The sequence below is a fragment of the Poecilia mexicana genome, unplaced genomic scaffold, assembly GCF_051168715.1.
Source record: "Poecilia mexicana isolate PSO_F unplaced genomic scaffold, ASM5116871v1 scaffold_16, whole genome shotgun sequence".
NCBI lineage: Eukaryota > Metazoa > Chordata > Actinopteri > Cyprinodontiformes > Poeciliidae > Poecilia > Poecilia mexicana.
The window spans coordinates 1,772,318-1,793,132 of record NW_028263385.1 but is presented as its reverse complement, the minus strand read 5'-3'; the positions used below and the strand labels follow the sequence as shown (position 1 = coordinate 1,793,132).

At 46.7% G+C, this 20,815-nt stretch overlaps 2 protein-coding genes across 2 annotated transcripts; both read left to right on the top strand.

The window, feature by feature from the left end:
• The first annotated feature begins 709 nt into the window (after positions 1-709).
• dhx16 (DEAH (Asp-Glu-Ala-His) box polypeptide 16) lies at positions 710-16,802 on the top strand. The gene is made up of 21 exons (XM_014991412.2): positions 710-936; positions 1,751-1,953; positions 2,053-2,288; positions 2,704-2,881; positions 2,960-3,016; positions 3,094-3,348; positions 3,418-3,651; positions 5,056-5,247; positions 5,392-5,502; positions 5,578-5,693; positions 6,281-6,491; positions 7,180-7,278; positions 7,930-8,082; positions 8,270-8,410; positions 9,415-9,577; positions 9,669-9,787; positions 11,325-11,392; positions 11,471-11,633; positions 12,124-12,285; positions 13,831-14,004; positions 16,145-16,802. Exons 2-21 carry the CDS (start codon positions 1,756-1,758, stop codon positions 16,271-16,273), a joined length of 3,159 nt encoding a protein of 1,052 aa, XP_014846898.2. The 5' UTR covers positions 710-936; positions 1,751-1,755; the 3' UTR covers positions 16,274-16,802.
• LOC106920420 (uncharacterized) lies at positions 16,748-19,909 on the top strand. Its single transcript, XM_014991419.2, has 4 exons — positions 16,748-16,884; positions 16,985-17,130; positions 17,208-17,267; positions 18,241-19,909. Exon 4 carries the CDS (start codon positions 18,264-18,266, stop codon positions 19,185-19,187), a length of 924 nt encoding a protein of 307 aa, XP_014846905.2. The 5' UTR covers positions 16,748-16,884; positions 16,985-17,130; positions 17,208-17,267; positions 18,241-18,263; the 3' UTR covers positions 19,188-19,909.
• The last annotated feature ends 906 nt before the right edge of the window (positions 19,910-20,815 follow it).

The window sequence follows — 20,815 nt, the reverse complement described above, 5'->3', positions numbered from 1 at the left end:
GGTTTCCAACATGAAGCTTCTCGTACAAAACCAGAATCGGCAGCATGTTAACATTTTGTCGATTTAAATCTTAGAAATTAACTATTGAATTTAAGTGACGCCAAGTAAACTATGCAAATAAAATAATCTCAACTCGTTTCTTGCAGATAATGAAAACATACGACATTGTTAAAAAGCCACTGAAAAAAATAAAATAAAATATGTACTGTGACTATGTGATGTATATTTGTTTGTTCTCTTCTCCAACAGGTAGCCTGAATGTGGCAATAAGATAAATCATGCAAAGCTAATATGGAAACGAGATGAATTTGTTTTCCAAATCTAGATCAGTCTTTCGATTTCCCAATATCCGAACTAAATGTTTTGTTTTGTTTTTTCTGTAGAAGAACACACGTTAGTGTCTTAATGCTAGTATGTATGTATGTAGAGCTGACAGGGTCACTGATGCAGATAAGATGCACCAAATATATTTTACCGTTAATTGACTTTCAAAAGTTATATGTAATTTTTTGCTCTCTTTTTGCCTATCTTACTTTTTTATTATTGTTTATTGAATTAGTTCAGCTTAGGAGCTCCGAGGTTTAGAGTAATGCACTGTTAAAATAAATCATTTTAATATGAACAGGGTTCTGAACGTGTTGTCGTTCCTAATATGGCCACAGGGGGCAGTGAACGCTGCTGGTGACCCTAGCAGAGTAGAGTCACGTGTTTCCTGTTTCCCCTGTAGCGCGCCCCATGCTAAGCTAAGCTAACCAAATTCAATTTGTTGGGAGTTTTCTTTAAAATAAAGGTTCAGAAATAGTTTTTTTCCATGGCTGCAGGCGGCAGTTTGTATTTTTTAAGCGTTCAGACTCTGAACTCTTACCTGCAATAGAAAAAATATTTTATTAGGTTTTTTTTAAACTATTATAACGTTGTTGGATCGTTTTGAAATCGGTGAGTGAAGCTGCTTATGTTGCTTTGGTTCTTTTCACCTAAAAATAACAAATAGAATAAACTTAAATAAGAAAAATTGACCTGTTTAAACCTTCTAAGCTGTTCTGAGTAAAAGTGCAGAAAAACTAAAGGTTAGTTTTTCTGCACTTTTCATTATTCTGAACCTGGTTCAAGATTGACAGTTGCTGTTTTCTAACGTTTTCCATAAACTGTATTTACTTCTGATAAAAAAACAACAACACAATAATAAGGAGCCAAACTTTGTCAGCTAAAAGTCAAAGATTTTATTAAAACTGTTATATCCTTGTCTCTCAATCCAAGTTAATTTAAACACGAAGCATCTGTTTCTCCCCAGAATCCTCCTCAATTTGGAATAATCTGAAAAAATTAATAATTTATTGCCGTTTTCCAGAAATGGAAAGTTTCACTATGAAAACTTCTTCTTTGCTTATTTAGTACTTTTTTAAATTGCCTGACCTTTAGTTCAAAATTAACTCCTTTGATAATAGTTTTTTACAAACTGGTTTTATGAGAACTAAAACTTTGTAAATTTAAACCTGAAGTCAAATTTTCAGACAAAACTGAAAAAGTTTAGAGTTTTGTCTGGAGAAAATATTTTGTAACTAGATTGTTTGTCTTGTTTTTTCATTATAAGTTTCCTATTATTCTTTTTTTTGTTGTTGTGTTTATTTCCTGGTTTTTCTTATTATTTTTGGTCGTTTTATGCTGAAGGTTTCATATGTCGTTTCTGGAGCTGCTGTCTCTACTTCCTGACCAAACTGAACCGTTTCTGCTCCGCCTGTTTCTTCTCCAGGTGCGATGGCCCAGCTGGAGCAGTGGGTGAACGACCGTCTCCATGACATCCTCGGCTTGAGCGACAGATACGTCTCCCAGTTCATGATTGGCATTGCTCGCAAAGCGTCCAGCCCGGAGGACCTGGTGAGCCGCCTGGAGCAGACGGGAACAATCGACATCGACCAGAGCGTCTCTGCCTTCGCAAAGGAACTGTTTGAAAAAGTACCTGCTTCCTAAACCTTAATGGCTCCTCTGTCGGGTTCAAGGTCTTTCGGTTGATGATGAAACTTGGACCACTAACGTTTCTCTGTGGTGTGGCAGATTCCCCGTCAGCAGGTTGTTGAGAAGCCGTCCAAAGCCCTGGAGCGCCAGGCCATAGAGATGGACCGGAAGAACCGGACCTACACGCTGCTGGAGGACAGCGACAGCGGCGAAGAGGTGGCGGCTGACAAACAGAGAGGCAAGAAGAAGAAAGACAAGGACAGAGGAAGCAAGAGGAAGAACATCAGACAAAAGAAAGCCAGCGAGTCGTCGAGCGATGATGAAAAGCCGAAGAGGTAAAGCTGGACGATGCGTCTGGAAAACGTATCTGGATATAATGCTTTCATATCAATCCATATTGTTAATTATTGATTAGTTTTTTGTTTTAAATATCTGAAATATTTCCAAACTCTGGCGTGACCTTTCCTGTTTTTACCATCACTCCACTTCAATGTTTTTATGATGGGCTGCTGCGCAAGTTACTCTACAGGTTGTTGCTAGGTAACCAAAGAGTGAGTGAGTTAGTTGATTCCCCCTTAACTAGCTTAGCGCGCTGTGAGAGGTTAAGCAGTTAAAGCTTTTCCTCTGCCTACATCTCCCAGAATGCTGTGCAGTTCTCGATCAGAGTTCAGTGTTGAAGTTGCACAGAAACAGTTTTTACATTTTACTGAGTTCCAGCTGTGAACAGCCGGTTGGTTCTTGTCACTTCAGGGGCGGTTCTGTCTTGGAGGACCACAGATCTGTGAAGAAAGAAGAAGAAGAAGAGGAGTGGGAGAAGGAGGAGAGGGAGCGACTGCTGGACATCGAGGAGAGAGACGCCTTCGCTCAGAGAGTCAGGCAGAAAGATAAAGAAAAGACGCGGAACATCGCTGAGCGGACGGATAAAAAGGTGGATTAAGCTTTTTTTAAAGAGGGAACAGCGCCTCCTACAGGTGGAAGCTTTATCTTCTGTTTCTTCTGTCTTTAGGCCTATGAAGAAGCTCAGAAACGACTGAAGATGGCTGAAGACGATCAGAAGAACATGGTTGGTTGAATCACATCGTCAGCTTTGGGTTTTTCTGGATTGTAGCTGGGTTGTAAAGTTTCTCTCTCTGCGTTCAGTTGCCGGAGCTGAGGAAGCGTTCCCGTTGGGAATACCTGAAGAAAAGAGAGGAGGAGAAGCTGGAGGACCTGGAGGCGGAGATCATAGACGAGGAGTATCTGTTCTCCAAGGAGGAGCTGACGGAGCGCGAGAGGCGGGAGCTGGAGTACAAGCGGACCCTCCGGGATCTGGCCAAGGACTACAAGCAGGCTGGGGCCAAGGAGCAGGAGGAGAGGAAGAACCGCTACTACATGCCTGAGGAGAGGAGGAGCAAGGTGAGCAGAGCGTCTGAAAACATGGCTTAGCAAACGGAGCCGGGCTCAGCCAGCGTCTCCCGCCTGCAGGACGTCCCCCAGAGGGATCTGGAGCTGGATGAGACCCCCATGGAGCTCGGGGGGGAGCAGGGCCGGTGGGAGGAGGAGCGGCTGAAGACGGCCTCCCTCAGCTTCGGAGCCAGGAAGGAGCGCGAGCTGGGCCTGAAGCTGGAGCAGGACCGGTACCAGCTGGTTCTGGAGGAGGAGGAGATGATCGACTTTGTCAGCACGGCCATCACCATGAAGGGGACGCGCTCCGACAAGGTCAGCCCCGTCTGCAGCACTCATAGGAAAACATTTCCTAAAGCTTTAATGATCCGACAAGCTTCCAGAAACATCCAGGAGGGTTACAGTTAGAGGATTTACTGACCTTTGAACCCAAACCTGGAGAGGACAGGAAGGGGCTTCACAGCAGCCAACCCTCTGACCTGAACACATGAGACTGTGGTTCCTCAGACTGTCCACTAGAGGGCACCGCAGCTCAGTTTAAAATAACTTGGTTTCAAATATTTTATCACAACAAGCAAAATGCAACATCAATAATATTTATTTCTAATAATCATCCTTATGTGCAGGAACCAGACACTGCACTTTATAGGTCAGTCTTCACCAGCTTGCAGCAGTGCATTCTGGGATTTGTGGTTCCACAGAGTTTTATTTCACTCACTATGAGTCATTTAAAGCTGATTTGATTTATGCAGCGATTTATAACTTTATTTACTGCTGAATATGACTTAAAAATATAAATCTCTGATTCTTTTTATTCCAGATCCAATTTCAAATTTTTATAATATTTTTCATGCATTCTTTTCTGAATAAGGAATTACAAATATTACCAAATATTTTCGATCAGCCCTGCTGTGAGTTATAGGGTCAGCTATGAGAATTTTTTTATTAAGAGAACATAGTCATGATATTAGCAGAATATAGATGTAATTGTCTTAAAATTATAAGGAAAAAATTATTTTAATAAGAAAAAATCTTGGAGAATTATTATTTATTTTTTGAGTTGGAGTTCTCATAAAATTACTCTAAATATTAGGTCTTTATTATCGTATTACTACAACTTTATTCTTGTACTGAAAAGAGAAAATCTTTGCCCAGTCCTAATATTCCATTGTAGAGTAACTTGAATTCAAAGTCCAAATAAATAAAGCTGTAAAACAGGCTTGTCAATCAAGATGGCCGCCCTCGGCGTGCTGACATCACTCTGAGACACAAGGAGAGCGTCTGTGGAGAAAAATCCACATTTTCCAAAAAGAAAATCCTGAAAAACAAAAAATGTGATTAATTGATCAGATCAATTTCCCACCCAGCCCAACTCATAATCACAAATATCTTATATTACATTTTACTTTTTTTCAACGTTATTGTGATGAATCGATTATTGGAATAATTGTCAACTGATTTACTGATTTAGTAATCAATTTATTGTTAACTGGGGTATACAGACTCTAAAACATACCAGCAGAAATGAAGCCAAAACTTTACAATAACTGTAAACATTTTGCATTAAAAATAAAAAATCTTCTGTCTGTAAATCTCGTCTAGTGGCAGATTTAGCTTCACCTGGTTCAGGTTCAGTAGCAGCAGTCTGGTGTTAAAGCATTTCCATGGCGACGTGCTCCATGGTGACCATGGTAACATGCTCCATGGCGGTGTGTCCAGGACGAGGCGGAGCCGGCGCTGTCGCAGGCCGAGCTGAAGAAGCGCTCCATGCAGGAGGTGCGCCGCAGCCTGCCCATCTTCCCCTACAGGGAGGACCTGCTGGCCGCCATCACTGAGCACCAGATCCTGGTCATAGAGGGGGAGACGGGCTCCGGGAAGACCACCCAGATCCCACAGTACCTGCTGGAGGACGTGAGTCTGCACTATCAATATCTAACTGTCTTCCTTCATCAAATGCCAACATGAGCACATTTTACTGCAGAGCTGAGATAAAAGTATATAAAAATATACTTTTGGGGGAAAAATAATGATAAAAACCTGCCTCTTCTGTTGCAGGGCTACACCAAAGGAGGGATGAAGATCGGCTGCACGCAGCCCCGCCGGGTGGCGGCCATGTCTGTGGCGGCCCGCGTTGCCGAGGAGATGAGCGTGAAGCTGGGTAACGAGGTGAGCCCGGAGGTTAGGACCTGCGTCCAGGGTTCAAACCGTCCCTGTAACCTTTTATTTGGTGGTGTCGTGCAGGTGGGGTACAGCATCCGCTTCGAGGACTGCACGTCTGAACGCACCGTGCTGAAGTACATGACGGACGGGATGCTGCTCCGAGAGTTCCTGACTGAACCCGACCTGGCCAGCTACAGGTAGAGGAGACGATTTCTTCAAAATAAAGTCCCAAAAATCCACATTCACCTCCAGATGGACCTCAGAGCAACATTTTATATCATGTATTCACTTCTAGCTCCTGGACGGGGAGCCAAGTCTATGAAAGTGTGATTTTAAGTCAGTTCTTTGGACCAAATGTGTCCATTTACGTCTCGTGGAGTGATTTATTTTTTAATCTTACTTTTTTATGTAGCTTAAGGTCAGTGTTGAACTGGGTTTTTAGCTTAGGAAACAGTATTTTCCTTGAATTATCCATGAGGTTTGTTTCCCTTTAGGTGACGTTTACTGAAGGCAGACTCGGCTCATTAAAAGTGTCTAATTACAGCATTTAAAGAAACAGCAACACAAATCTGGTTCTTATCAGACTCAAGGTTTTTTTTCTGGACAAAAAAAACAGTCGACCCCAAAAATCTAGGAAACTATGAATAATAAGGAAAACATATATACTTTTGGTAGAGCTCCCATTACTAAAAATGCTCAATAAATGAACTTTTTTAAATAAAAAATAAAATCTGCTCTCTGTGGCTCTGGTTTATCGGTTTTGTTGGTTCGGTTCCCTCTGCAGTGTGATCATCATCGATGAGGCCCACGAGCGAACGCTCCACACCGACATCCTGTTCGGCCTCATCAAAGACATCGCTCGGTTCCGACCCGACCTGAAGGTTCTGGTGGCCAGCGCCACGCTGGACACGGAGCGATTTTCCTGCTTCTTCGACGACGCTCCGGTGTTCAGGATTCCTGGCAGGAGATTCCCCGTCGACATTTTCTACACTAAAGTAAGTCGACGGTTCATTTTTAGAAACAGATTTATTCTGAAAATCCTTAATTGAGTATTTTCTCCTTCCTGATTATTGGAAAACAGACTTTTTGAAATTCTTTAGCGGTTCTAGATTTCGCCTTCGTAGCGAAGTTAACCTGTTGGTTCAGAAATGTACTCAGTTCTACGATCAGTTTGTTCTTTCATTCTTTTTTCCTTCCTGCTTCATTCTGAACGTTTCAGAAAGCTGCACTTTAATGTGTTTCTTCATCATTGTTTATATGTTTAGTTTATTTTTATTTTCCAATAACATTCAAAATAAACTAAATTAAACTTTGTCACTTGGCAGTTCAGTTCTTAATCTGAGCTAACAAAAATGCTAACAAGGCTCTGCTGTTGTAGTCTGGCTTAGATTATGGAATAATGTGACATCTATTACCATATTAATGCACATAACACAACTCTACTTCTATTTATCTGTTGTTTCAAGTGTTTTTCTGTATATAAAATGTTTTTTGTACCTGTGATCTCAGTGACGTCGTCTTGACCTTTTGCTCCTTTAATTGGATGTAAAACAGTTAACATGAAAAGCGTCTGTGGACTGACTGTCGTGGTGTGTGTGTGTGTGTGTGTGTGTGTGTGTGTGTGTGTGTGTGTGTGTGTGTGTGTGTGTGTGTGTGTGTGTGTGTGTGTGTGTGTGTGTGAAGGCTCCGGAGGCGGATTACCTGGATGCTTGTGTGGTTTCAGTGCTGCAGATTCACGTCACCCAGCCTCCCGGAGACATCCTGGTCTTCCTCACCGGACAGGTTCGCTTTCTGTCAAACATCAAGCAGCAGGAATTTTATCTGTAAAATATCCAGAAAACAAAACGATCTTTTTTTTCTGCTTCACAAAATGTGAAATGCTTCCAGTTGGTTCCAGAGGTATGAATACTTTTCACTTCAGAAGATAATAGGAAAGTAAAATGACTCAGTTGTATGCAGCAGATTTATTGCTTATGGATCTGTTTTTATAGTTAGCATTGCGTTGGAAGCATTGATCAGTAGGTGGCGCTGTTGTGTGCGGCCATCTGAACCAGCATCAGTGTGACGGTCCACAGGAAGGTGTTGGTATTAGAAACGCACCTGTGCCACTCTAAACAGTGAGGAAAATATGAGCTGCTGTTTGCGGTTGAAAACTTGTGAGCCTCTCTCCTTTCTGCTTACCGCTTTGTGTCGTGTGTCAACATGGATCCTCTCCTCATTCTGGGAGCTTATGTTATTGTTTTATAGTTTCTGTATTAATAAACTGCAGGTCAGAAACTGATTAACAATTCAAAGTTTGTTCCTTTTTCACTGATATTTCCATATTTTTAATTCGATTAAACGCTCAGGAAGTTTTTAAAGTATCTGTGACGGATCAAACTGCATCTCTGCTTCCTGCTGTAAGAGGAACCAACTCCTCCTGTGGGTTTGCAGGAGGAGATCGAAGCGTGCTGCGAGATGCTGCAGGAGAGATGCAGGCGTCTGGGGTCAAAGATCGCTGAGCTGGTCGTCCTGCCCATCTACGCCAACCTGCCGTCCGACATGCAGGCCAAGATCTTCAGCCCGACTCCTCCTGGAGCCCGGAAGGTGAGTCCGTCTCCTCGGAACGCCAAGGATTTCCACCCAGAAAGTCACAGAGTGTAAAGTTTCATCCCAGGAAACAGAAGAGCAATAGCTCTTCCCAGACGAGTTGCTGTGAGCTGGAACAGCTCTGCAGGGAAGCTGTGGATCAGAGCGCTAACCTCCACTTCCTGTCTGGTCTCTCCACTCCCAGGTGGTGGTGGCCACCAACATCGCAGAAACGTCTCTGACCATAGACGGCATCATCTACGTCATCGACCCCGGCTTCTGCAAACAGAAGAGCTACAACGCGCGCACGGGCATGGAGTCGCTCATCGTCACGCCTTGCTCCAGGGTACAGGAAGCTCTGCTCTTCTTAATGTTTAACCGGCTGCAGCTTTCCGTCAGAGGAGGGTTTACTGGAGAAGCTCTAACTGTTATGGTTTTATCTTTATGAGGAAGCTGCTCTGATGGAGATCAGGAGTGTTACAGACTCTTGTGAAGTTTCTATAAAACAAATTATGGAAATTTGTTGAATGTAACTGCAGCTGCAGCTGCCAAATACAAAATAACTTAATTAGCAGCTGTTTCTGCTCTGTCCTCACTCTTCCCCACAGTGTGGGCTAAACTCATGCTGAGCGTTTATATTTATGGAGTTAAAGGCAGATATATGCAGAAAATCCTGCTGAAGCTTCTTCTATCCACAGCGAAACGGATCCGGTACCAACTGGGCTGGCAGAAACCACGGCTCCAAAAGCAACAGGAAATAAAAACTTATAAATAACCTCTGAGACAAAAACCTGAACTCATTCTGATGATTGAGCGGTTGGGCTCAAAATGGCACACCACACATTTTTCTTTAGGCCATTTACAATGTTTGAATTGCATAAAAAACTGAAAATAAGCAAATATTCCGTTCATTTTTGAAAGAAAATCAACATTTTATTGCCTGAAATGCGATAACAACATTGCATCAGTGAACGCTCCATCATTTGAGGCAAACGATGATCTGCAGCTGAAAAACATCAACATGTGAAAAGTGTTTGGTCATAATGAGCATCATTGTGTTTGGAGGAGAAGGAGGAAGCTCACAGTGAAGCACGGAGGTGGCAGCATCATGTTGTGGGTCTGTTTTACTGCAACAAAGACTGGTGCGCTTAACAAAATCCTAAGCATCAGGAGGAATCAGACAGGAAGTTTGTCCACACACCTGCTGACACTTTCTGTGTGTCCTGATCTCTGTTCAAAAACGTTACCATAGAAACCAACATGGCAACTCCATAAAATGATGTTATTGATTCAGTTTTATGTTTATTTTCTGCTGTGGTTGGTTAATAATCATGTGTCTCCTGCTGTCAGGCTTCAGCCAATCAGAGAGCAGGGCGGGCAGGCAGAGTGGCTGCTGGGAAATGTTTCCGCCTCTACACGGCCTGGGCCTTCAAACATGAGATGGAGGAGACGACGGTCCCTGAGATCCAGAGGACCAACCTGGGCAACGTGGTGCTGCTGCTCAAGAGTTTAGGTCAGTCTGAGGAGACGGCGGCCATGTTGATCCGCCGCGGCCATGTTGGCCTGCCGCGGCCCTCCCAGCTCACTGCTGTGTGTCTGTGCAGGAATCAACGACCTGATTCACTTTGACTTCATGGACCCGCCCCCCCATGAGACCCTGGTGCTGGCTCTGGAGCAGCTGTACGCGCTGGGAGCCCTCAACCACCTGGGGGAGCTCACCAAGGTTCAGTCCTTCACGTTTTATCTCAGCACACTGCGTAGCGCCCCGAGCTGAGCGTCACCGTAGCGCCCCGAACTGCAGCGCCGTGTCGCCGTAGCGCCACGAGCTGAGCGTCGCCGTAGCGCCTCGAGCTGAGCGTCGCCGTAGCGCCTCGAGCTGAGCGTCGCCGTAGCGCCCCGAGCTGCAGCGCCGTGTCGCCGTAGCGCCACGAGCTGAGCGTCGCCGTAGCGCCACGAGCTGAGCGTCGCCGTAGCGCCTCGAGCTGAGCGTCACCGTAGCGCCCCGAACTGCAGCGCCGTGTCGCCGTAGCGCCACGAGCTGAGCGTCGCCGTAGCGCCCCGAGCTGAGCGTCGCCGTAGCGCCCCGAGCTGCAGCGTCGCCGTAGCGCCCCGAGCTGAGCGTCACCGTAGCGCCCCGAACTGCAGCGCCGTGTCGCCGTAGCGCCACGAGCTGAGCGTCGCCGTAGCGCCTCGAGCTGAGCGTCGCCGTAGCGCCTCGAGCTGAGCGTCGCCGTAGCGCCCCGAGCTGCAGCGCCGTGTCGCCGTAGCGCCACGAGCTGAGCGTCGCCGTAGCGCCACGAGCTGAGCGTCGCCGTAGCGCCTCGAGCTGAGCGTCGCCGTAGCGCCCCGAGCTGAGCGTCGCCGTAGCGCCCCGAGCTGAGCGTCGCCGTAGCGCCTCGAGCTGAGCGTCGCCGTAGCGCCCCGAGCTGAGCGTCGCCGTAGCGCCCCGAGCTGAGCGTCGCCGTAGCGCCTCGAGCTGAGCGTCGCCGTAGCGCCTCGAGCTGAGCGTCGCCGTAGCGCCTCGAGCTGAGCGTCGCCGTAGCGCCTCGAGCTGAGCGTCGCCGTAGCGCCCCGAGCTGAGCGTCGCCGTAGCGCCCCGAGCTGAGCGTCGCCGTAGCGCCCCGAGCTGAGCGTCGCCGTAGCGCCTCGAGCTGAGCGTCGCCGTAGCGCCCCGAGCTGAGCGTCGCCGTAGCGCCCCGAGCTGCAGCGTTGCTGCATGTTTACCTGGATCAGGTGTCAACATGCAGCTCATAATGATAAACGGTCCCTGAATGGGAGGAAGTGACACGTGATGCACTGATCAATGCTTTCCAGCTTTTATTGTCTTATTCCTGACACCTGGAGGCCAAACAAAGGTCAAAGATCAGGTTTTTATTATTCCCAAAAGGAATCAGAACTTTATCACCTTACCTGTGCAATAATCATAAATAGTTAGAAGTATGTCTGCAGTGTTGTGGAAACACATTTATGATGAAGTGAATCAAGTGAAGGAGGCTCAGAGTAACTGCATTCTCAACCTGAAGGCATCAGATGTTGGTGATGCGTTCAGGTTCATCTGTTATCTCCAGATTTAACAGAACCAGATCCATCTGGATCTTGTGCATATTTCTATACCTGGTGTTTGTCACGTGTTGCTGAGTCACTGACTTCCTCACACGGAGGGATGACTCGGTGCTTCCCGGCCGGCCGGCTTCGTTAATCACTGATGACTGAGGGAGTGTTTATCTGAACTGAAGCCGGTTGTTTTGGTTCTGCTCCAGCTGGGTCGCAGAATGGCCGAGTTACCGGTGGATCCCATGCTGAGTAAAATGATCCTGGCCTCAGAGCAGTGAGTGGCACAGCTTCACTTCTCACTATGAGGAAGAGTTAAATCAGACATGATCATGCTCGTTTCCATGGTTTCCAGGTACAAGTGTTCAGAGGAAGTGCTCACCATCGCCGCCATGCTGTCGGTGAACAACTCCATCTTCTACCGGCCCAAAGACAAGGTGGTGCACGCCGACAACGCCAGGATGAACTTCGTGGTTCCGGGCGGAGACCACCTGGTGCTGCTCAACGTCTACACACAGGTGAGCGGTAACCCGGGCGACGCTGCTCGTTAAAAACGCGAGCTGCATCGATCCGCCTTGTCCCACTAGAGCAGAATCCGCTCTGCAGACGAGCTCTGAGAAAAAACCAGATGTTCACTGCAAGATTCAAATCATTCATGAGCCTCAGGAACAAACAGGCCAGACTGGACACAGCCGGGACAGTTCTGAAGAACTGATAACATGACCTTACAGTTTATCACAGTATTTTGTGGTACTGTCATTATAACAATAACAGTGACTATTAATTTTTAGGTAGCTGTATGCAGTCAGAGCTCCATAAACATGAATCCTGTTCTTCTAAACGATCCTTTTTCTCTGAATTAAAGCTGTTTGGTTTCAAGTCTGAGGATCTCAGTCCAGACGTGTGGTCCGGACAGCTGTTGGTTCTGCTGGTTCTGTTGGTTCTGCTGGTTCTGTTGGTTCTGCTGGTTCTGTCTCTAAGCTGTGACCCGCTCTGCTTCGTCCCCAGTGGGTGGAGAGCGGCTACTCCACCCAGTGGTGCTACGAGAACTTCATCCAGTTCCGCTCCATGAGGCGAGCCCGGGACGTCCGGGACCAGCTGGAGGGTCTGATGGAGCGCATCGAGGTGGAGGTGGTCAGCTGCAGCGGGGACAACGTCCCCATCCGTAAGGTCAGTCCTGCTCACAGAGCGGTCGTCCTTCCACAGCGTTTCCCTGCCGTCTGAAATGAGGAACAAAACGTGTCCTGCTCTGTTTTCTCGCTGACGTCTCCTCCAGATAAAATCTGCAAAACAAAAGGTTCACTTTCCTAAAAATCCTCTCGGGTTTCCTGGGTTCTTTCACAAAGACTCAACAGGGAAACTGTTCATGGAGAGCCGGTCCGATCTCTGAGCAGCAGTTGGAATCTACAGTTTTCTATCTTAGCTCTTCACAGAGCTTCATCAGTCATTCTCTCCATCATAAACATAAACAGTGTTTAATAAATTATTTCTGTGAGTCAATGTGTGAATTTGAGCCTCTGACATTTTCGGCCCAAATGAAAACCTTCCTGTTCAGGTCTGTTTTCTGTTGCTTCAGCAGATGAATAAACTCCTTCACGCCTTTTTTAATCCTGTTCCCTGGAAGCTGCTCAGGCCTCCTGGAACCGAAGGTGTCGGGTTCATTCACAGAACAAAACTACGACTTCAGGAGGCGAATCTCAGAGACCCGAGTCCCGCTGCGTCCAACAGGGAGTTATTCTGAGGAGTTCTGATCCGTGTTTCTCTTCCCGGCTGTGTGGAGCAGAACCAGAAGAGCTGAGGCTGCTAGCAAACAGAGGAACCGACACCTCAGCTTATCTGAGGCGGTGCCGGGTGTGTTGGACCAGCGGGCCCAACCTCAACCACAGCAGGGATGGACGGAGTGTTTCTGTCCGTCTCGTCACAGCTCAACTATCACTAAAACACTTTGCAGCTTTTCCTTTCTTAGATTTCTGAATTCAGAAAATACCAACAGATTCAGACTCTGGAGACTTCAGAGAGGCCTCAGCGTTCACATTTTATTTATTAGGATGTTTTACTAACAGCTGCAGCCTGCAGTAAGGTGGGCAGGTTGCCACAGTGTCAGTAAAACTTAGAATATTCTTCTGCTTTTATGATTGATTTTAAAGTATAAAAGGAACAACAGACTGGATGCGGCTCACACAGATAATATAACACGGCTAAAGGCAGCAGCTGCCCCGTCGCCGGGGCAACAGATGGCAGGACAAAGACTCGTCAGACGGGACTCGTCAGACGGGACTCGGACGCTGTTTGCATACTTTTGCATGAAACAGTGACTCAGGAAAAGAGCTGTAAAATCCCTGCTTTGAACGGGATATATTTATGAACTTTAGAGAGGGGTCAAAGTTCAGATTTAAGCAGGAAATAAGTTCCCAGAACTTTGGACCAGAGTTTCTGGCACCGTCGTTTCCTGAAAAAGTTGCTGAATAAAAAGCAAATGTCGGATCTGTTTGTTTGATAGGATGATTTAAATATTTGTGCTTGTTGTTTATTTCATTCTGCAGTGAGAATTAAACCTGATGGACCAGTTTTTAACTTGGCTGCTGTTTCTGTTTGTGTCCTGTGGAAAGCAGCAGCACAAACTGAACCTCTAAATATCTCTCTCATATTGAATGTCATCCTCTGTGTCCCTGCCTGATGACCTTTGACCCTGACGGCCCCTGTGTCCCCCGGCAGGCGGTGACGGCTGGGTACTTCTACCACACGGCGCGGCTCAGTAAGGGCGGCTACCGGACGGTGAAGCACCAGCAGACGGTGTTCGTCCATCCCAACAGCTCGCTGTTCGAGGAGCAGCCGCGCTGGCTCATCTACCACGAACTCGTCTTCACCACCAAGGAGTTCATGAGACAGGTGACAGCAGCTCTGCTGCATGTTTGGAATGTAAACAACACACCCTGCAGCCGGCGGGCAGGAAGGCAGGAAGCTTAATGCCTCCTAGGCCTGTCACCATAACAAATTGTTCAGAAATTATTGCGATAAACGATAATATTGTTTGAAGACCATTTTAAACTGATTTAATGGTAATAACATGATAATGCAAGCAATATCCTGCCAAAAATAGATGCACTTTATTTTCAAAACAACATTTAAAACTGGAACTGGTTAACAGAACAACCAAAAATAAAATGGACTCTCAGCCTCCATTAACAAAAACTCAACGACATAAAACCAAAATGGGAATAAATGCTACATTCAGCCATGAGAGTGCAGATTATGAAGTCTGTATACTGTCCTGCCCTCCAATAATCGTTAGATTTAGATGGAGAGGATGAGCATATCACTCCTCCCTTAAGCCCAGTTCAAACAACACAATGGGTTTTTTGCCCTGATTTTCCCCAAACCTTACGACTGCACACTACAGTGTGTGGTGTGTTGGGACGGATCGGGTCCAGTCGGTAGAACGTCGGGACCGCTCCAATCTAAATCGGGCATATTCAACATGTTGGATTGTCTTGGCCAGTTTATCGCTGCAGCCTGTGGGGTTTTCCCCGACTGGGAGCGAGAAGCAGCCTGTTGAACGTGACCCGTACCCAGTCAGAAAGCACAGATTCCCCTTCTGAGGGCGAAGCAGGAGGGGAATCCCAAACAGCTGACACAGCGCAACCCAAAGTCAAGTGGACATCGGAGATGATATGTGGAAACAACATTAATGTTTATTCAACATTTCATGCAGAGAACATCCGCACAAATGACAAGGACAGCAGTTAGAGCTTAATTGCTTCTGCAGTATTACCCAACGCCTTTTCTTTTAGTTACATCTTTAATCCATTAAAATAAGCTCACAAACTATCGCTATTGCATCTGCATCAGCAGCCGTGTCTGTTTACTCTAAATTCACGGGTGATATAGAGGATTTTGATGGGATTTTCTGTCTGAAATCTGAATGTTGGTGAGAGAAATCGGTTCTTGTGTTTGACGTTGCTCTTGCCATGTGGCTGGACCCCACACGGCCCGATCGAACCCTACACCTACGATCTTAGGTAGGTGTTAATCAGTTAATGTGGGATGTCAGGTTTTGAAAATGGGCCGACGATTCTAAAATCGTGTAGTGTGAGCTGGACATTACACTGAGGAAACGAGGAAGCGAGGGTCGGTGCAGAGCACCGAGTTGAGCCTTTTTCCATTCAGTGCCATCAAGAGAAAGAGAAAAAGGCAGGAAGAAACGATAAAGCCGATAAATGAAAATGAGGTCAATAACTTTCATTTATTGTGCAATTAATTGATTTATTGTTTATTGCTACAGGCCTACTCACACACATCAGTGAAATCAGATTCATCAGCTCTGTAATCTGTTCAGTCAGCCTCCATCTTCAGTTCTCCAGGCTCCCTGAAGGTCTTTGTTTAACTCACGTTCCTCTAATCTGACCTTTGAGTCACTCAGCGATAAAAACGCTCCTGAACTCCAGAGATGTGTTGATAACTGACAGTTTCAACTTGAACCTTTGAGCTGGCTGTTGCCCGCAGCTCACAGCAGCGATTCTTTACCTGAATGTGAGAAAAACAAACATGACGGAAAGGATTCAACAAGCCGATCCCATTTCCTCCAGCCTCCATTCATTAAGAATGACTATAAATATCCACTGAATGAAACGTTGTTTCTTTCCTGCTTAGCTTCCCAGCTCCTCCCATGGAGGAAATGAAAACATTAAAACTGCGTCAAAAGCTCAAAACATTACTTTAATAACTTCATTTAAAAGGCTTTTATACAGACATGTATGTAATGACTGCTGTTCAGAGAGCGCTGCAGACACGCAGGGAAAATTGTGTGGAAGGTAAAACTTTTACTTATGTTTTTAACATAAGTATGAATATTAAACAACCCTCTCTGGGGCTTTTCAATATTCAGATCCATTTTGATTCTGCCTGTTTGACCCACCAGAAGGTTCTGGTTGCAAACAGAACCCAGCGGTGTGGTTCAGATTAGAATCAGGTTGGTTTGGATCAGAACCCAGCGGTTCGGTTCTGATCCGGCTCCTTGCTGTGCCAACAGGTGATAGAGATCGACAGCGGCTGGCTGCTGGAGGTGGCGCCTCATTACTACAAGAGCAAAGAGCTGGAGGACAGCAGCAGCAAGAAGATGCCCCGGAAGCAGGGCAAGGCCCGGGAGGAGCTGGGCTGAGGCCCCTGGGGGCCCGGGAGGAGCTGGGCTGAGGCCCCTGGGGGCCCGGGAGGAGCTGGGCTGAGGCCCCGGGGGGCCCGGGAGGAGCTGGGCTGAGGCCCAGGTGGAGCTGGGCTGAGGCCCCTGGGGGCCCGGGAGGAGCTGGGCTGAGGCCCCGGGGGGCCCAGGGGCGACGCTCACACATCTGGACTATCTGAGCTGTAAAGCTGCTGAGCCTGGCATGGAGGAAGAACCGGGCCAGGCTTATGGACGGGTTTAATGATAAACCAGACAGACAGTCGGTGCTTTTTCCTGCTGCACCTGAACGCCCCTCAGACTCATTAACGGACCTGAATGCACACAGAACTGGGTTGTGCAGAAGTAGGTTACGGTTTATCTGAGCTCATAAAGTTTATGGTGATTTGTTTTCCTCTGATGTTTTCAGACGTAAACAGGTTAAAGGTTCTGGTCAAACACGCCCAGCTCTGGGTTCTGTGTCAACACTTGACCCAAAACACTGTGCAGAATTAAAGAGAGTGATGTTTGACAACGGCTCTGAGTGTGTGTTGGTCATGTGGAGGCGCTGAGGCAGTTCTGCTCTGGTTCTGCTCCGGTTCTGCTCCGGTTCCGAGGTATGACGGGTATGCGCTGCAGCTCTGCTGGAACTCTCTTTCAGCTCCGGCGCCTCGTATCGTATCGGATCAGGTGAGTCTCATCACATTTATTCTGCAGGAAGGAGAACCGAGCGTTTTCTGCTGAACGTCCTGGTTGAGCTGCAGCTGGTCGGACCGGTCTGACCAGAACACGGCGAGGGAGGGAGGGCGGGCGAGCGACAGGCAGAGAGAGACGAGGGTGTGAAGAAGACGATAAGAGCCCAGGTTTGTCAGTTCGGGTCAGAACCGCTGGGCTTTCTTTACTCAGTGATGAAGTTTTTTGATCCCAGTTGTCGCAGCAGGATTACCTGAGCGCCTGGAGCGGATTGGAGCACCGGATCGGACCTTTTCCGACTTATCAGGTCAGAATAACCAACCTGCACACCACACTGCAACACTGCTGAGGATTTCTGCCTAATTTCTACTGCAAACAAACAGAACCAACTGACACGTAACTTCACACACATATGAGCTTAAGTCAATATTCATAAAAACACGGTTCAAACGCTTCTCAGGAAAACATTTTTAAAAATTTTAAACTTTTCACCTTAGATATAAAAATAATCCAAGTGAAATAAAGCAGTTTCCATTCAGTGCTTTGATATTTTTTTACTGTTATTAATAATATGATGGGACTCTACAGCAGGGAGCAGACAAACTAAAACAGAACAACATTTTGTTCTGAAATGCCTCCAACACACCCTTACACACCTCGCCGTTTCAAAACCAGCTCTAAAAATGTCCTCAAGTTTTCTGGCTTTCAGAAAATAGAAATAGTCTTTATAATTCTAACTAAACTAAGATAAGAACAATTTAATCTGATTTAAGTACAGACACAATTTATTTTTATTTTTAAATAAACCGTAAAACTGTAAACAAATGCTACATTTAACTTTATTACAGAACGGTTCAGTTTGAAGCCGTTTTGACTTTCAAACATCTGAATGAAATTCAAGGATTTCAGCGCCTGGACAAACCCTGTGAACCGTTTTGATCCATAAAAGAAACTAATCTACCAGTGGAAACAGGACTTTATTGTGAATATTAGGGAATTATTGACAAATAAAATAGTTCCCTTTTAATTAGTTCTGTTTCATGTCATGTGCGTTAGGAACCAGGCAGAAATACTTCGTAATATTTTGTGTTATTTAACTTCCTGTTTTCATGTTGGAAACAGAGTTTGATCTGCTGGTGGAACGTCCTTTAACCGAACCAGCAGGTCCCTGAGAAAGTTTAGTGAAAGGAAAACAAAAGGCCTTCATTAGTCACCTTTGTGCTTCGTCACCATGAGCCGGCGCTGCAGCATTCCCTAACTCAGCGTTCTGTCCTCCACAGCTGATTGGTGAAGGAGAGCCATCATGAGCAGACGGGACGAGGGGCCCCGAGACGAGGGGCTCCGGGGGTCCAGGATGGCCCAGAACGTCAAGCCTAAACCGGGCCAGCCGGCTCCAACCCAGAAGGACCGGCCCCAGAAGGCGCGGCGCTCCCGCAGCAGTGACTCGGAGCGAGGGAGGAGGCGGGAGCATCACCACGGTGACCGGCGCCGGCGGGGCCGCAGCGAGGAGACCCGGCGGCGGGACGGGAAGGGCACGGAGCGGCGGGACACGCCCCCCGTGGACATGCTGGGCGACACGGAGTGCGCCGTCTGCTTCTGTTCCTATGACAACGTCTTCAAGACGCCCAAGCTGCTGGCCTGCGGTCACACCTTCTGCCTGGAGTGCCTGGCACGCATCAACGTCACGTCGCCAGAGATCAAGACGCTGTCGTGCCCCGTGTGCCGCGTCCTGACCGAGCTGCCCCACGGCCGCGACCTGCCCCGCCTGGGCAACAACCATGACATCATCGGCCGCCTGCCGGCCGACATGCGCCGCGCGCTGTCCGTCCGCTTCCAGCGCAGCAAGGGCCGGCTGCTGCTGAAGCACCCGCTCCCCGCCACCAAGCCCGCCGCCATCAACCTGCCCGTCAAGAAGCACCAAGCCCCGCCGGCGGCCGCCCAGGGCGCCGACCTGGCCGCCGCAGAGGAGGGCAGCGCCCCGCCCACCATGGTGGACGTGGGCAGACCACCAAGCAGGATGAGGGGCCGCATGCGGCGCCTGTTCCGCTCCGACCGCTGCTACTACGCCGTGGTGGCGTCCATCATCACCATCACCGTGGCGCTGATGATGGTGGGCATCCTAGCCTTCGTCATCATCCCCAGAGTTCCCGTACTCAGCAGACCCAGCGGGAACTTTACTGGCTCCTCACATGAGAGCAGCGAGAACTTTGAACCGGACTCACCCTGAGGGGGCGGGGCCTGAGGGGTGCGCTGAGGTTTTACTCCGGGTGTGAAACGGTGAAGGAAGGAGGAATGAGGAAGAACAAGATGGAGGCTTTTTTCCCGGCTAAGCATGAAGAACTTTGACCCCTAAGGGGTCAGGAAGGACCACTCTGAGATTCTACTACAGGTTTGAAGCGGTGAAGGAATGAGGAAGAGCAAGATGGCGGCGTTTCTCCAGGCTGAATGTGAAGGATATGGCGTTCCATCTGTGACAATACATTGAAAAATTAACAGCAATAATTTATTATTTAACCATCACAAGAGAAAATATGGAAATGAATCTTTCAGTCATCTTTTCCCATTGTTGTTCAGGCTCATTGTTTAGTTAGCAAATTAAATATTTAACTTCAAACTAAAAATGTTGTTCCAAGCTAAATATTTAATTAGAAAGCTAAATAATTAGCTAATTAAATATCTACTTTGAAACTGTGACATTTATAAATGAATGAATGTAAAACTGTAACATTTTCTCTTATGAAAATGGATAATTACTGGTTGGTTTTTGACTGCGTCTCTCAGCGACTTCCCACTGACGGAACCTGAATGTGAAACAGAATCAGGAGGAGAATCGACTCCAGAACATGCGAAGCACTAAACCTCCTTATTTATACCCTGAACTCTAAACAGAAATCATGTACAGATATTGACAGGTATCAGATTCAATAAAACTGCTTCTATTCAAACGTTTCCAGGAGAATCTGAGTTATTTTATCTGTCACTTCCCAGAACCATGACACCGGACACCATCTGGTGGTGAAAGCACACCAGCTGAGAGCGGGTCCAGTTCGGGCTCAGCGGGTCCAGGTGGACCAGCTGGTTCCACCACATGCCGACCCGCTGCTTGATGCCGGGTCCATAACTCAGGGCAACAGAGAGCATGTGGGAATGTCAGGAAACATCCGGGCAACCAAATCAGATCCCACATTACAGGAACAACACCCGAAATAAACAGAAGTCCTTTTAATTTCAGCTACCTTCAGGTCTGGACTTTGACTAGACCATTGCAACATCTAGATTCGTTTCTTTTTCTGCCGTTCTGTTGCAGATTGTGAGTGTAGCTCTGAAAATCAGCTGCTGTCCATTTTTGCTCTGGTGGGGAAAAAAATTAGAAAAATTTAAACCTAAAGGAAGGGATATTTTATTATTTTAGTTAATTTAGTAGTTTGGGTTAAACCAGGGGTCTGCACTCTGGCTAAACAAATTGTCAACTAAAACACAAAAAGTCCATTAAATTTCCACAACAGTAATGTTTGTTTAAATCTATTTTTTTACATAATTCTTTGGATCTTTGAGCTTTGTAGCATTTCTACGATCAACATCCTACTGAAGAAATTGTATCAAAAGTTATTTTTGCAAACTTATTTGATTTAAACCTAAAACTAAAAAATCTAAATAAAATCATTTGAGTTTGTGACTGTAATGTGATAAAATGTTTAAGTGTGAATATTTTCCTGTAGATTTTAGGAAACCTCACACTGGACCTTTAGCCGCTCAGGTTCTGGACCTCTCCACGTTTTGATTCCCAACTAAAATGCAACCTTTAGTTTTGTGAGTTAGGACTGGTTCTGCTTGTGTCTCGGGTTCCTTCAGGTT

Bases quoted from the DNA above. Each gene is read 5' to 3' on its own strand.
- LOC106920420 (XM_014991419.2), top strand. From the start codon at position 18,264: ATGAGCAGACGGGACGAGGGGCCCCGAGACGAGGGGCTCCGGGGGTCC.
- dhx16 (XM_014991412.2), top strand. From the start codon at position 1,756: ATGGCCCAGCTGGAGCAGTGGGTGAACGACCGTCTCCATGACATCCTC. The intron at 5,694-6,280 runs GTAGAGGAGACG...TTCCCTCTGCAG, and splicing joins CCCGACCTGGCCAGCTACAG to TGTGATCATCATCGATGAGG. The intron at 14,005-16,144 runs GTGACAGCAGCT...CTGTGCCAACAG, and splicing joins CCAAGGAGTTCATGAGACAG to GTGATAGAGATCGACAGCGG.